Source organism: Condylura cristata, unplaced genomic scaffold (assembly GCF_000260355.1).
Source record: "Condylura cristata isolate star-nosed mole 26May11 unplaced genomic scaffold, ConCri1.0 scaffold00004, whole genome shotgun sequence".
Lineage (NCBI taxonomy): Eukaryota > Metazoa > Chordata > Mammalia > Eulipotyphla > Talpidae > Condylura > Condylura cristata.
In genome coordinates this window covers 50,179,301-50,195,591 of record NW_004567105.1, presented here as the reverse complement: position 1 = coordinate 50,195,591, position 16,291 = coordinate 50,179,301, and the positions used below count along the sequence as shown (strand labels likewise).

The 16,291-nt window shown below is 39.7% G+C and overlaps 1 protein-coding gene across 2 annotated transcripts in view; it reads right to left on the bottom strand.

Annotated features, from left to right (window-relative positions):
* Nucleotides 1-16,291, bottom strand: part of ADAMTS9 (ADAM metallopeptidase with thrombospondin type 1 motif, 9) — a 162,660-nt gene that overhangs the window by 59,552 nt on the left and 86,817 nt on the right. For both annotated transcript variants that reach the window (XM_004676000.2, XM_004676001.2), the window contains 2 exons: nucleotides 12,576-12,737; nucleotides 9,978-10,154 (listed from right to left, as the gene is read on the bottom strand). In XM_004676000.2, coding sequence (XP_004676057.1) covers nucleotides 9,978-10,154; nucleotides 12,576-12,737 — 339 coding nt within the window. The remainder of the gene's footprint in view (nucleotides 1-9,977; nucleotides 10,155-12,575; nucleotides 12,738-16,291) is intronic.

The window sequence follows — 16,291 nt, the reverse complement described above, 5'->3', positions numbered from 1 at the left end:
GAGGGGGAAAAGGGAAAGAAGACAAGAGAAAGTGATGGGAAAGAAGCCAAGGAAAAACTTGCAAATATTCTGTTTCTGCCACACTCTGGCTAGAGTACCCACTTCTTTTATTATGATGGTACATAACAAATCTAAGATTAAAAACAGCTCCTTAAAATGTGCCAGAAAATTTGAAGTTCTAAAATAAATTCAGACCTTCTTTCTACCTCATTGTGAAGTAAAATACACTCTGAACACATCTGTATTTACGAAATTAAAAAGAGAATTTTGAAAAAATTCAAACATGAAAAATCCTAAGAACATCACTTAAAACCCATTACCCAGATATCTCAATAGACAACTTCTCACCTCTGCTTCTCTGCCTTGCTCCCCTCCCCCTCCCCTGTATACACGCTGATGTCACTTTGTCTTTTCCTCTCCAATTGGTGAGCAATGCACAATCATGCCTTTTCATCATCTCCAGAACACTAGTTCCCCCAAGCCAAGATAATACCTAAACAAAAACACCATAGGACTCTTAGTCAGGAAGTCTCTACGGGTACAATTCTATGTACCCAATTCTGCCCAATTCTATGTGTTTCCTTTAAATAATTCCCACCTGCAGGTTCTTCATTTCTACATTCTAGGTCAATGCAATAAGTGTTGGGAACCAAAGATTTACTGACAAAGAAAGAATTGAGCCTTGCATCCAAGCTTGATATGGGACTAACTGAAGGGGATAACAAACTGATAAGTCAACTGGCCTAGCATCCGGGAGATACAGGTGGGAGGAACTGGGCCTAGCACCAGGGAGCACAGCAATGAGTCACCTTTGGAATGTGAACCTAGATCTATATAAAAGACCCTTTCCCCCTTATTGAGTTGGCAGTAGCTGCGGACCCCACTCTAGGGGCTCCCTCTCAGCTGCTGTCCGGGAACAATAAACTCTGCTTGCTCTGCCTTTCTGCCTCCCACCTTCCTTTCTTGTGGTCGGTCACAGAAGTTGGGACAAAACAATAAGGAGTCTGGCTCTTGAGTAGGGTGGCTCACCCTTTCACCCATTTTAGTATTGTTGATGGCCTGCCTCCATGAATGGGCCCCTCAGTTGGAAGAAAATTAAATTGGGGCAATGAAATCAACAATTTGGGAAGCAGGCTTTTCACTTGAAACATGGTTGCTATGTCTACATTTCTTCCTCTGTTCTAGACAAAAATAAAGGAAGCAAACAGCTTTACCTGTCATATTTTCTCTTTCCATCTTACAAACAGCTCCTAAAACCTAACTCTGTCTTATGTCTTACTATAACCTGGGCTGAGGAGTCAGTGGTGATTGGAAGGAGTGGGGAGGAAGGGAATGTAAGGGCTGAACTCCAAGTGGCTGAACCCCCATCACCTGGACGAATAAGGCGGGATCGCCAAAGAAGCAGTTAATCCCTGCAGTTTACTTTCTGCTCAAGAATTACTTTGGAAGATGTTTCATGTTTTGCTTTGTTTTCAACCAGAGAGTTTTATTAGTGTGAGATCACTTTTTAATAACTTCATCATTTTTCACTCAGTGCAACAGCATAGTATATTCTATGATAAACCTTATCAACACTGACATTTGCAAATTGCCTAACTGGTTTTAAAGGAATCTGATTTATCATCCCTTTTATTTATATATCTGCAGAACAAAGAGAACATTTAGATTTGTTTTCCTTCAAGTTTTTCCATTTCTCTCTGAGTATTGCAATGTCAGAGATATCACTTAATACATGCTTAATGAATTTTAGGTCCAGGTCCTTTCCCCCCCCAAAATCTTCTAGAATGACCAATTCATGTTTATTTGCTTTAATCTTAAGAGATATAATTTCAGGGCCCTCCCTGTTGGCACAGCAGGTTGGAGCTCTGCACTGTGAAGCTAAGCCAAGCCGTGGCCACTTCTGTGCATGTTCGATCCCCACCCGGGAGGTGATCCACATGGCGTCACAGACCTCTCTTGTCTCGCCCCCTGCTCCCCTCAGCAGAGTACTTTGCCGATTTGCCTGGCCTGCTCCCCACTCTGTTTCTGGTGAATACTCTCGCCGCCCCTGCACCTCTGGCCTATACCCCATTTCTGTATGCATAAATAAAAATCTTTTAAAAAAGATATAATTTCCTCATATTCATCCCTTTACAGTGCTGAGCAAAATCTGTAAATGACTCAATAATTTCAGAATGTTTCAAAGACTGAGGGAATTGAAAATCTTAAATTGCAGGGCCTCTCGGGTGGCAAGGGGGTAAGTAAGACGCAGCAGTATCAAGCTATCACCAGCCACTGCTACTTGAGTTTTATCCCTGCCCAGGGAGCTGATCCACATGACACAGCAGACCTTTCCTGTCTCACCCACTGTTACCCTCAGCAGTGTTTTTCAGTAAATCTGTTTGTTCTGCTCCCCACTCTAACTCTGGTGAATCCTCTTACTCCTTCATCTCTGGCCTATACCCCAGTTCTTGCATAAATAAATAAACTTTTTTTTTAAAGAAAATCTTAATTTGTAGATATATTTTTGCAGAAGCTGTATTTTACTACTTTACCAACTCACTAGAAATTTGAGAAAATTGTATCTTGGTTAAAGCCGGGGGCTTGAAAATCAGAAAACTACAAATACTGGTTTCTAGCAGTGTGACCGAGGACCTCCAACTTGGCTGATATCATCTATTCTCTTATCTAGTTAATTAAAATTGGTTCCCCTTACCCCCACCTCTTTTAGGAGAACACTCTGAATTAAATGATAAACCGTTCAGGTGGTCAGAGGTAACTTCTCTGATAGCGTGCTGATTTCACTAAGCAGAGAGGCGTAAATTAAATAACATGGGTGAATTGTTTTGCATAATTACAAGAAAAAGTAGATACTCCAACATGTAAGTAATTGTTACAATAAGAAAAGCAAAGCCATTCCTATAATTATGGTAGAAAACAGATTATGCAAAATTAATCGAAGAAATAACAGCTCTTTTGTGGATGGCTGAAGCTATCAATCCATCTACTTTCTGAGATACTTCAGAGGAAAGTGTCTTCGAGGGAATTATTTATTTCCCATTTTAGAACATAGGTAACCTGAGATACCTATGTTAATAATATTAAGTACTAAGAGTTTCTAAAAACAGACCACCTGAATGGTTTATATTGATGGTGCAATTTAGGATGTCCTAAAATGGGGTGGGGAGGAGAGGAACCCAACTTTATCTAGCAAGAAGAGAATAGATGACATCAGGCAAGTTGCAGTCAATGTTGTTAGCTATATTTTAATTTCTGGTGGTGACAGTATGGGGTATGAATGTAAATGAATCCATCTGGGTTCTAACACTGGGGAGGCTGAATTTTGTGAAGTTAAATGAGGACAATAACAGTGATGGGGGAAGCATCATCTCAACTGAATCTTCTGAGGTGTCCTTGCAATAGAGTCCCAAGAAACAAATCTGCTCAGGTTTACCTACAGGCTCAGTGAATGTGAAAAGCTGCCTTCCTAAAACTTCACTTTCAAAGAGGGAAAGCTCTTTTGGAATTCAAGCTTCCCTACAAGGAGGCTACCTGGGGTTTTCCATTTTTGCTTTCTCCTAAAAAGCATTAATCAAGCCTTGTACTTCAGCTCACTGAACACATAAACATTCTTTCCCCTTAACTGAACTTACTGCCAAGATGAACTTGAACTCTGAGATGCACAAGAGGAGCGTTTGTTTTAACAGCTGTTTTTACATGGAGGCCCTGGTGTTACTGCTCTCCAGACAGCTGGTTCTGATAGCATTTCTTCCCACTGTCCTCTGTTTTTTCCCTAATGCCCAGCTGTCAAGGAACACCCACTGAAGTGTTGCAAAACAAAAGGACAAAACAATAGCAAGTTTCTGCTACTCATTGGCTGCAAAGGGCAGTCCACCCGGACCCTTGCCATGCTGACAAAGGGGTTTTCCTCCCTAATTTGTTTTTACAAGTTTATTGATTTCCTGGCTGGTGTATTATTAATTTCTAAAGATATGATGCTGTTCAAGGCTACCCAGTCCAATATGGCAGCCAGAAGCGAAGGTGGCTATTTAAATTTAGAGTCATTAAAATGAAAAAAAAAAAAAAAACAATTAAAGACACAGCACTTCTGCACAACAATGATGCTCTCATTGCTGAGCTAGTGCTCAACACTAGCTGTAAATGGCCAGTAGCTTCTATACTAGAAAGCAAAGATGGAGAATGCAGTGTTACTGGACTGTGCTGGCCAAGGCAGAGCCTCTTTCTAAGAGGATAAAGAGGATACAGATCTGATTAAGAATGCTGACTTTGTAGGTTCAGACTATTTTGATTCTATGCCATACCACTTCCTGTATGCTCTTTTCTGGGCTGCTAATGCTGTGTTTTATACATTCTAGAAAAAGAAGTTATGGTCATTAAAACCATCCATGAAAATGATCCCAGTTTAGAGGAAACAACAAGAAGCAAAGAAGCTGTGGTCATCCAGTTTAGAACATGGCAACTTCACATTCCAGATCTTTCTACTGGTAACATTAAATAACAAAGGAAAACGACACTCTGGGCCACAACTTCGTGTGTGTGTGTGTGTGTGTGTGTGTGTGTGTGTGTGTGTGTGTGTGTGGACTAAGGGCCCCAGCTAAGAGAGGCAGGCTCCACACTTCCACACTCATCTGGGCTCTGGGACCACTGATCTCATTGCTGGGTTCTAATTTAACGATGAACAGAAGCATATTCTCTGAGATGTTTTCGAAAGGCTCTGAGCCCTCAGTCAGGAAGCATTTATCACTGAAAGTGATTAGACAGTTGCTCATTTTAAAGGAAAGATGGGATTGATGATTTACGTTTATCGAATAAAGATTGTTCACAACCATGAAGATATATACCCTAACAGCAAATTTTATTTTTATGGTTGTAGCGAGACTGCCAGGAAAAGAGAAACGGCCAGTTCTTTAGTTATGTGTGTACTTAGTTTTATTCATTTGATATCAAGTTCTCTCTCTACTAGAAAGAAAAACTCAAACTTGTCCAGCACTGTATCCTTAGCACCTGGAACAATGCCTGACCCACAGCGGGCAACTGAAAAGTATTTGCTGAAAAGCCAGTCAGTGAATGTCATTCCTTTAAAGGTTGGAGATTTTACTCCCTCCCATAAAATAAATGTTCCTTAACTGACTGTACTAATCAGATTCTCTCCCTACCGATGAGGTCTAGATTAACCTCTGCCTCCCACTCCACATTCCAAAGTTTCTATTCTTTCCCATTCCAGAAGGCAACTCCATAACACGAGTCAGCAAGGGAGACCTGCCCTCCTCCTCAGGGTCTAATAATCCTCCTCCCCTGTTCCCACCACCCTTGGACTCTAAAACCATAAAAAATAGAAATCTGTCAAGTTATCATGACATATCACCTGTCAGAAGGGAGAGACAGAGACGTTCACTCCAACACAGTGAACGTAAATGGAAAAGAAAAAAAAGCCACCAGGTTTTATCATCAATATAATAGACATGGGCTGGTGTTTTGCTTGTCTGGAACACATATAAGTGACTTATAGAATCCTACTCTACACTGAATTCAGGTCAACTTTGTAATTTTACATGGTGTAATGTTCAGATTTTTAAAAATCCTATTATTAGAATCCATCAAGATAGAACCAAATAAAAGGCTGAAAATGGGACTTTATAGTTAAAAAATAATCTCAAATTTGTAAAAAAAGCATCTACATTGAACATGATATTCTTTATGGACCGAATCCTTATTTCATCCCCATAATCTGACTAACACGGTATCTTTTAAAAGAAAGAGATACTTTTTGATATTCCCTCAACATAACTACTAACTAATAAATTTGGATTTTCTGTGGCTGGAGTGAAATGGACAATGCCAGTGTTAGCTAAATAATGTGGAAATTAGATGGAGTATGAGTTTTAGGCAGATCATTTATTGAATATAAACAGGAGTTTTAAAAATTCACTTCAAACATGGACTACTGCTTTCTACCAACACAGCAAGATTAACCTTGAGGTCTTATCACACAATCAAATGCGTTCATACAAATATCTCCCATACAGAGAACATGGTGGCTAAGTGTGATGTATTTGCTTAACTTGGCTTGGTACATAGTAAATGCTCAATACGGTAAGCTCCGATCATCTGCCTTGGGGGGTTTATCTTATTCAGCTCATATAAAGGCCTCCTTCATCTTCCCCTCAATACCTACAAACTACAGTCCACAGTGAATGCTGCAGGGGAATGAGCTGGTGTAAATTACCAGCTGTGATTTACAATTTTTTGAAAAGTACAGGCTTTCTTCAACTTCCAGGTTTATTGTTACGGTATTATCTTCCTCTTTCTTTAATAAGAGGAGCTCTGAAATGTATTGCAGGTGAACAAATAACAAAATTGACAAATGTAGGAGCCTTTTACAGTTAACTGAACACAGAGAATGAGGTATGATCAAATTTATGCACATTAGATTGGCTTTTTCTTGTAACTAGCTCCTCTTACATGTTCAGAGCCATTTCTTCTAATCACTTTTTTTGTCTTCTGGCAATGTTTTATCATTATCTACGAGTTCAGCAAATGGAGCATTCATATTTCATAGTTGATACTCAATGAATCAAGACAACAGTATTAGGAAGAAAAAGAAACAACAGAATGTTAAGCCTCATTTTTTTTTTTTATAATATGATGCATCATTTCAGAGATTTTTTTAAAGTACCCCCATTAAATTATACATTTACAACTATCCAATTACATACATCAAGTTTGCCACTTGGCTACTTGGATTTGGAAGAGGGATGGCACAGGATGGCAGGAATTTACAAAGTTAAAATATGCCTTCTTCAAACCAAAAGAATCATATATATTGCATTTCTATTTCATACAGCCTACTTTCCTTTATAATCTGCTGATGAATACTGATTTTTAAACATTGTATATAAAATTAAATAACCTGGAAAAATAAATATGTTTTATTATATAAAAACATAGAAATATGTTCTGCTCAAAATATTCAGATAATACTAGACAAGGCTACTTAAAACTGTGCTCAGGAAATGTGGTAGTGATATTTACAGCCTTTATTTTTGCTACAGAGATGCATCCAGGTGATAAAATACTGATGCCAGACATTTTCTCTTCCTACCTACAGAAGCTGCAAACTTTAATATGAAAATGAGGTAGACACAAATTCATAATTTGCTGGGTAGAAACAAAAGCACAGTTCTTTCATGAGCTCATACATTCTCATTATTCAGGTCGACAAGCATTATTCCAAAATGGCTAAAGAAAAACTGAGAGAACAATGAGGTTGATCACGAGAAACCTAAACAAGCAGTTTCTCCTCAGGACAACTGCAGTCTCAGACGCAGGGCAGAGCAAAAAAGAATGCAGAAGATGATCCTGGGTCGGCGCATCACCCAGCAACCATTTCACGTGAACTACCTCGGCTATACCAGCTGGTTCTAGCAGATGGACATGTGCCTTCCATTAGTTTGCTCCCCAAATGCAAGAGCCCCCAGCAAGGCACAGCAGAGTAAAACTTGACCTCAAAAACAAAACCTGACCAGAAAGACTGCAAGGGGCACTTTAAGAAATGGACAGAAAAGGCTGAATTTGGAAGAATTTATGAATCTAAATCTGCAATGCGTTGAGCTAAAACAGAAGGCTGTAACATTACTTCTAGGTTCACACATTTCATTTTAGAGACCGTCAGCCATGCTGACAGTGATTTCGCATGTCTTTCCTAAGTCCGGCTGCTTAGTCCATTGCTGAATTAGGCTGTCTCCATTTTGTCCTTGGAAAAGGCTTATTCAAAGCAGCACTCGGTTTGAACGCTCTCTCCAGTATAGGAGGGCTGGGCAAGAGAAAGCGACCTATCTGAAGGACTAACAGCATCTCTGTTTTCTACTACATCTGGTTTGCTTTCCTGCTGAAAGCAATGTTAGCATCTCAAGTATATTTGTGTCATTGCTAACCTGCACGTCAACTTTAGCGACAAAGCACCACAAAAGTGGCTATAAGGCTTTTCACACAATTCAGGGCGGTATGCTTAAATTTAGAATTACTAAGGAACTGTACCAAAGCAGTTACACAAATCAATATTAAAATTAGAACCAAAATCCTATAGCCTTGTTCCTAAGCTTATGGGCACTTGAATATATGTTGAAGTAAAGATCACTTTACAAAGGAAGCTTCCAAGTAACATAAACAGTAAAAATATTTTTAAAACCCATGAATTTGTGTCTGTATAGAACAGAACTTTAGACTTCCTCTTTCTCTTCTACTCAGTGTGTCTTAAGAAAACTGTGTGCAGACCCAAGAAGAACAGCTATAGTTAAAACAATGTAAAAGTCACTGGTTAAACAAATCAGCATATGGTTTTTTAAAACTTAAGCATTTAAGTCTTTAAAATATCTGTAGGGAAGGTGGTGATCCTGTGTAAAATATCTTGAGCTGATTTTAGAATACGTTTAAGACACAGAGTGCGGGGGAAACAAATTTAAATACGGATACATCCATGTGTCTGTACATGTATACATATATGTATACACACATGCATGTGCGCACACATACCCTTAGAGGGTTGGAGGTGTATTTTTGTCAGAATGAAAGAAATGCAAGTCGGTAGACTTACTGAAATGTAACTGACATGGTGTGACTAATGGCTGAGTGAACAGGGTAAAAATATAATGGATCAAGATGGAAAATTTCAGGAAAAATAACATTAGTTGACTTAGAGAAGTTGGGAATGTCAGAGAATGTTCCTGCCATTTGAAGGTTATTTCTGCTCCTTTTCACACATTCATTTCAGGAGGGTGCCAGTATGGCCTTTATGAATGCTCCTGGTGAATGCCATATAAGACCCAGTAGCATTTTTGTTAAGCTCTTAAAAAAATCCTAATTGTCCAAGTCAAAAGTACTTGTTCAGATATGCTCTCAATTCTAATTTTCAACTTAACACAGAGTACAGTGGTTCCCTATGTAGTATTCTGTCTGCACACAAAGTCACAGACATTGAAAACTTTGATGCTTAGAAGCGCCAACAGGTATTAGTAATGTTGCAGCCATAATCTTGTTCTTGAGCTAGTTACGGGAATGGTTAAGACTTTTCTTCAGAAACATGGAGTAAATAAGACTTCTGGATATGACTTGTCATACTAAATTCAGCTTCAGTGCAATTAACATATTTACAGGAATGTTTGCCCTAGTTAAACGGCATAGTGCAAAGGCTCAAAAAGCTCCAGCACCACTTAGCTCAACCATTTCTGACAGTGCAATTCTTTTAAGAGCTGCCCCAGAAGTTTGCATCGTATGCACAGAGGCAAACCTGTTTTATAATATTATCTGCTATACACCTATAGCAAGGAAACATAGGACCAAAGCAAAAAATGGTCTCAAAAGATTTTCCTGTCTTGGTGAAAGAGAAAACAACTTTCCAGATGCCTTAAAAAGTACCAGGTCATTGAGTCTACAGTTGAACTCTTGTATTTTCCAAATGATTTCAGTCTATTTTGTGGGTACCGCCTTTGTGGTGATTGTGTTGTGAGTTGTACCCAAGGTCACACGGAGGCAAATTATAGTAACTGAAGAAAAATGTTCTTTGGCCTCAATGAGCAGCGATCTTCCCTTAAATGTCAAAACGACCATAGCTTAGAAAAGGAAAAATTGTCTGCTACTGAATTGTCTGCTTCAGTCACTTTGGAGCTTGATAATTACATAAAGTTACTTTCTTTAAATATATATATATATATATGGTCTAGTTGTTCTAGAAAAGAAGCTAATTCTTATCCTTGGCACTGGGCCAGTGTGAGGTACAAATATTCTGTAAAGTCATTTAAGTGATACAAAAATTAATTCTGTTGTACATCAATATGAAGAAAAGAATACCCTGTTGACAGCACAGCTTTAGTGTGTCCTTGAGAGTATAATTATCTGTTACAGTGGAGTGCCCCAGAGTATCTTGGAATGGGTGTGTTAGCTAGATGTGGGTTAACAAGTGTTAATAGTTAGGGCCGTACCGAACTCCAAGGGCCAATACTCCATGCAGCATCTTGAAGACAAGCATGGGTGTTACACTGCTCACGATCTGGAGGCTTATCAAGCACTTCACAGCTCAGATCAGGAAACCGTTCACCGCTGGGCCGCTGACAGACCACCAGCCTCGTTCGCAAGCCTCCACCACACAGCTTTGTACACTGGAAGAAGGAAGACAGGCTGCAGTGACTTTGAATAGCCAGTGATGCATTTCCTTTTCCCCTAAGAACTATTTCTTAGAATTTAAAATAAAATGAAATAAAAGGAAAAAAATTGCATAGCCAAATACTTATTACAGCACTGGGCAAAGGCAAGGTATCTCTAGACAGAACCAAGCTGAATCACCATAAGTCATACATACAGCAGACTAGAACCTCTACCTTAGTGGAAGGGCCTGTCCTGAACACCCCTGCTCTGTCCGCCCTGAGGACCTTTATTTTTGTTGGCTCAGCAAGAGATGAGTACATGTGCCCCACTTATAAAAGGGGCAACAGGCCCTCCCTGGTGGAGCAACAGGTTAGGACACAGCACCACAAGCTGGTCACAGCTGCCTCAGAGCAAGTTCAATCCCCACCCCGGAGGTGACCACATGGCGAAGCAGACCTCTCCTGACCTTCCCGCTGCTCCCCTCAGCAGTGTACTTCGCCTCTCTGCCTGTTCTGCTCCCCACTCTGGCTCTGGTGAAACCTCTCACTGCTCCTGCACCTCTGGCCTGTACCCCAATTCTGTATGCACAAATAAATACATCTTTAAAATAAAAGGGGCAGCTAAGCTGAAAAGGGGTTAAACAAGTTGATCATTATCAATTCAATAGCAAGCAACTAGGACAAGATTACAGCCTTTTGTTTGAGGTGTACAAAATCAAAAATCAAAAAAATGAAAGTCTCCCTAAACCACCCACAACCAAGGAAAGGAAATAATGACTTAGCCGGTTTTAGTTCCTGGCAACCTCCAAAAGGTTGTCACCATCCTCTGGCTATTCTGGGTCTCTAATCGCCAGAACTTTATAATGTTGAGCTATGTAATATTTGCAGAATCTGAGGATAATGCTGGCTTTCCCTTAAGATGAATAAATAGTGTGGTGGGAATGCTGGATGAAGTTCTAACTCCTGGGTAGAGCCCAACTTCTGAGTCAGGAACAAGTTGTATTTCTTGGATAGGACTGTGGTGCTCACGTCCAGGAACACTGACATGCGGGTTCCCTGCTGTGGCAAGGCCAGAGCTCCCACAGAATTTGAAATGACCTTGTCTGTGCTGACAGCAAGCATCCCTGCAAATGCGTGTCCTCTTCTGGCTTCAGTCCAATTACAGAAGCCTAATCACAGGCCCCACAGGACAAAACTTTGCAAGCAGTGCTGGGAAACCCACAACACATGAGTCCCAAAGCATGACTCCCTGTTCCTGCCTTTCAGTCATGCCCTTTGCAATGACGTACTATCAAGGCAAGTCAACAAAAGTCTTCATTAGGACTGCGTAGAACTACTAGATTACGTGTATGAAACTGAAACATGGACACACAGTTTGATTAGCCAGGAGTCAGGACTCATGCTCATCCATTTCACTTGTCTTTTATCCCATCTTGGCACTGGGGTGTCCAAGATGTTATTCCTCATGTTTCAATTTTACAAATTTTATAGTCAAGACAGTACAACTTTATGGGCTCTCCCTGTGGACTTGAGATTAGAAAAATAAATTCTTGGTTAAGGAACCATACACCAATAAGCATCCAAGACCTGCAAGTCATAGTGACTCAAAACATCCTGCATTCAATAACAACAGTAATACTAATAATAGATATTATTGCTAGTGTAGTAATGATAGCCTTAATAGCAATTAACTTTGGCTGAAGGATGTGTGCTAAGCTTCTGAATATACTATCTCATATACAATCATGAGCACTATGAAGTTAGTGCCATTACTGCTTCCATTTATAGATGAGAATACAGGCATTTGCAAAGTTACATTACTTGCCAAGGTCACAAAGTTTACAAGAGCCAGAGCTGGGAATGGGATCGTTTTCTTCTGGTCCAGAATACTCCATTCTCCTTTATTTGTTATACCAAGAGATTCAAAAATTAACAGCTCAAGAATTTGAACAATATATATTCATTTTTTGAACATTAAGCTAATATTCACTTCAAGGTTTACAGTGTCTCACCTTTGCTAGGAATAACAGTTCTTATTTGTTCTGGCTTTATCGGGAATTAAAATATTGGAAGACATTATGCTTTGGGGACAGAGGTGTATCATGAACACCCCAGATTGGAAGATGGCCAGATTTCCATTGATTGATTTAATGCACCTTTTTAATCAGAGCCCAAACAGCAGAGTTTGACACACTGTAAACTACTTTCCCTTCTTTCCTACTTAAGCTCTTTTACATCTCAAACTGTCTACTTGGTTATAAATACACCTGACATTAATCCAGAATTAAGACAGGTATCTTGGTTCAAACTAAATCAACATGTTTAAGTAGAACTAGTGCCTTTTCTTTAAAATAAATTATGAGCAGTAACATAGTGTGTTTGCCAAGGTCACATTGTGTTTTTCCAAGGGCATACAGATGAACAGTTCATTCTCACCTCTCCCCAGTTGCCATAAGCCCACTGAGGACAAGGGCCAGAATCGCAGGCTCTCTGCTCATCGGGCTTTATTCTCTCCACGCAGTCACTGGCAGTGTATCCATTTTCATCCTGACACACCACCACACGCCTCTGGGACCCACCAGCACAGGTACTGGAACACTGAACACATCAGACATCAGTCAACAGGTTAATCCCCACCTCAAGCTCCCCATTTAACTACACAAAAAGCAGCCAGTTGAAAGGCTGGAGGCAAAGGTGACAGAAACCATCAGTCAAGTCATCCACAATGTGCAATCATGAGAACTTCCTTTTTGGGGGTTGTTTAATGTAAAGTTCTTCTGGCTGCCAGAGGGCAGAAACATGGCATTGGCCACACTCAGTCAGTGATAACATCTGGTAACTTCCAAAGCAGACCTTTCTCAGAGATGCCTCTCCTCCAGCAGCTCTCAGAGGGTAGGTGGGGGTGGGTGGGGGAGGGGGGTGACAGGGGAGAGTTGACTAGCTTCTTAGTCTGTTGGGAATTCTTCAAAACTCTAAGTGCTATTTAGATCCAACATTGGACTTCCCTTTCAACACAAGGGTCAAATGACATGATTAAGAAATTGCCAGCGGCTGAAATGAAGCTTTTCTATGGAGTCCTTCAGTCACCAACGACTGTCTTGTGGTGTCCGTGAGAGAGCATTTCCTAGCAGGTAATGTTCTATTCTCTTCCTTCACAATAGTTTCTAACAGTGGCTAAAGGAGAGCTGTTTCTTTTTATTTATTTATGTATTTTTACTTCCCCAATGACTGCAACTGAATGCCACATCAACAGTTGTTAGCTGATGTTCTTTCAGGATCAGAACTGGGGCGGGACTGTGGTGATGGCACATGGGTGTAGTGGTAGTAGGAAGTCCATGGGGATTACAACTGAGATGAAAAAATGTACAAAATGAAGAACAATGTAAAAAATGTATTTATAAGAGAAAAAAAAAACCTCAATACAAAAAAAAAAAGAGAGAAACGAAACAAAACCTTTTTTTCAGGTGCACTTCCAATCCAGCACCTCCTCTCATGGTTCTCCCAGAATTATGTTTGCTTTACAGTTACTTTCCCATGCAAGTTTTTCATAGCTCTCTTATTTATCTACATCTTGAGTGAATTTTTTCCCCTCCATAATTTTCTTATCTTTTAAAAGCCAATGTGTTTGCTAGTAGCCTTCACTGTGACCCATAAGCTGTAAAATCAGTTTGCTTGTGAAGTAACCATCTTGTCCTCAAGCAACAATTCCCAAGCATTTTCAAGTTTCAAATTGCATCTGCAACAGCTTTTGATTTCCAGGTTCTGATGGCTGTCTGATTTGTGTTTTCTGTCAAATCCTAACCCAATCATTGTTATTTCAGAACACTTGTAGATATTCTTTGCTCCTCAGCTTCTTCCACATGAAGATGTGAATTTATTTTTCATTTATTTCAGTGGACCTCAGTTCACATCTCAAATTACACTGGGGAGATTACAAATGATTTTTAAATATATTAATCTTAAAATGCAGAACAGGAAAATAGAATTATGGACTCTGACAATATTTTCATGTAATTTTTGATTTGTAAAATCCCCCTCTGAGAGATCTGTCATATTTGTTCTAAACTTGAAAAATAATTAATTTTTTTTCTACTTTTAAACAGCTTCATACCTAATAACATCTCGCCCCTTCCCCTGGGAACTATTATTTTAATTGGCTTTATTGGGGAAATCGAAGTCAAAATATTAGGAAGGCCTTGTATCTTGTAAACAGATCTGTAATGTATACTTTGGCCCTTGAGTTTCCCCCGATAATATAATATTGTATCACCTTTCATTATGTCACCCATGAGTGTTATCACCCCATTAAAATGATAATATGCCTGACAGGATGTTCAATGTCATCACTCATTGTTCCTGCTAGTTACCATAGTGCTAGACACAGGATTTGCAACCTGGGCCAATTAAAAGTTTCTGGAAATAACAGTTCTATTAACCACGTGCTTCCCTCCTTCCATAAGGTTGAACAGAGCAAGGATGGACACCTGACCCAAGGCCAACCAATTCACCAACTCCCCAGTGACCAATCAAATACATCCTACTGAAAATCAGCCCCAAGAGATGGAGGCAGCGCTCAGCTGAGTCCAAGTAACTGCTCCACACTGGTGAGCTTGTGAGCCGAGGCCTGCCTGGGAGGGCAAACTCCTATAGACAGGTGAAATGTGCTTTTATTTTGCCAGGTCAAATTTTGTTTTTCTTCATGATAAACAGGGATTCTTATTTCCACTTCCATGTTGCAGAGTTTCTCATCTTCTTTACATGACATTTGCCTAGGGTGGTTAACATTCTATCTAGATCAGGAACTGGCAAACCAGAGCCCAAGTGCCAGATCTGGGCTGCCACCTATTTTTATAAATAAAATTTTATTGGAAGAGTCACACCCATTACAGTCACTCTCACTACATATTGTCTATGCCTGCTTTCATGTTATAACAGCAAGGATGGCTAGCCGAGGTCCACATAGCCAAAAATATCAATTACCTGGTCATTTGTAGAAAAGAAATTGTCAACCCTTGAGCCAGAAGATTTTTTGGTCTCTGACTCTGTTTGGACTAAATGAAAATTTTTGTTTGTTTGTTTGGCTTTCATTTGAAGAGTCAGTTTCTTTTTGTTGGCTTGTGACAAGAGAACCCTAATTGGTAACACATAGAAAACCTCAAAACAGTGTTCTAGTTTATGCTTACAATGAGGTTCATGCTCCAGAATACACAGCAAACTTTGGATTCTCATTCTCTAGAATTTATGACACATGGTTGCCTTTTCTGCCACAGCAGGCAGGAAGACCTCATATAGTTTGTGTACACACCGTGCACAGACGCACGTACATCCACATCCTGAGGGAAGGTCTGGCACATCAAGCTAGGATTGAAAAATTGCATTGTTCGGCCTCATTTAACTTAGAAAAAAAAATCCCCCTCCCAAAAGAGGCAAAATGGGGAAAAGAATGGTATTGTTCATTGCTGCAAAAAGATGACCTAATAGCCCTAATTGGGGATTCTATAATTCTCATTCAATTTGGAGGAATGCATCATCATGACAGGTAATAGTACTAAATAAGAAAGGCGTTATGATTTTTTAAAAAAAAGTCCTAGTGCTAATTTTAATAAACATGTGAGTTTTGAATTTTTTCAACCTGAAAATTCATGGGCTACTCAGTGATTATGACCCTTGGTCACCCTTTAGTTTCTCAAAACCGCAATCTCATCTAACCAAGGCATAGGAAGCCTCAAATGAGAAGCAAGCAAACAGAACGTGATGGATAGGGTCTTGGGTTACTTGACAGGTGTTTTCCCTACAACCAAACACTTGCAGTGTGTAAATGCTCACTGGCTAATCAGTATTCACAGGAAAGTAAATCTAATTGACTGAAACATAACCACATTGGGAAAGAGACAGGTTCCTTCTAATTTTTTTTTAGTCCAGAAATAATTAAATGCAATTAGCAGTACTAAGAGGAAACTAACAGTCAACAATTAAAAAGAGAACACCTAACTTCCATACCTCCCAAGATCCCTGGTTACTGTCACCCCCCTGCATGTCTATCAGACAGCTCTGGAATTCCACAATGTTATTAGTTTTGGGGGAATTGTCTAGTGTAAAATCGAAACCATTCAAAAGCTTATTTTCCCTTTAAATATTAAATTATCTGGCCC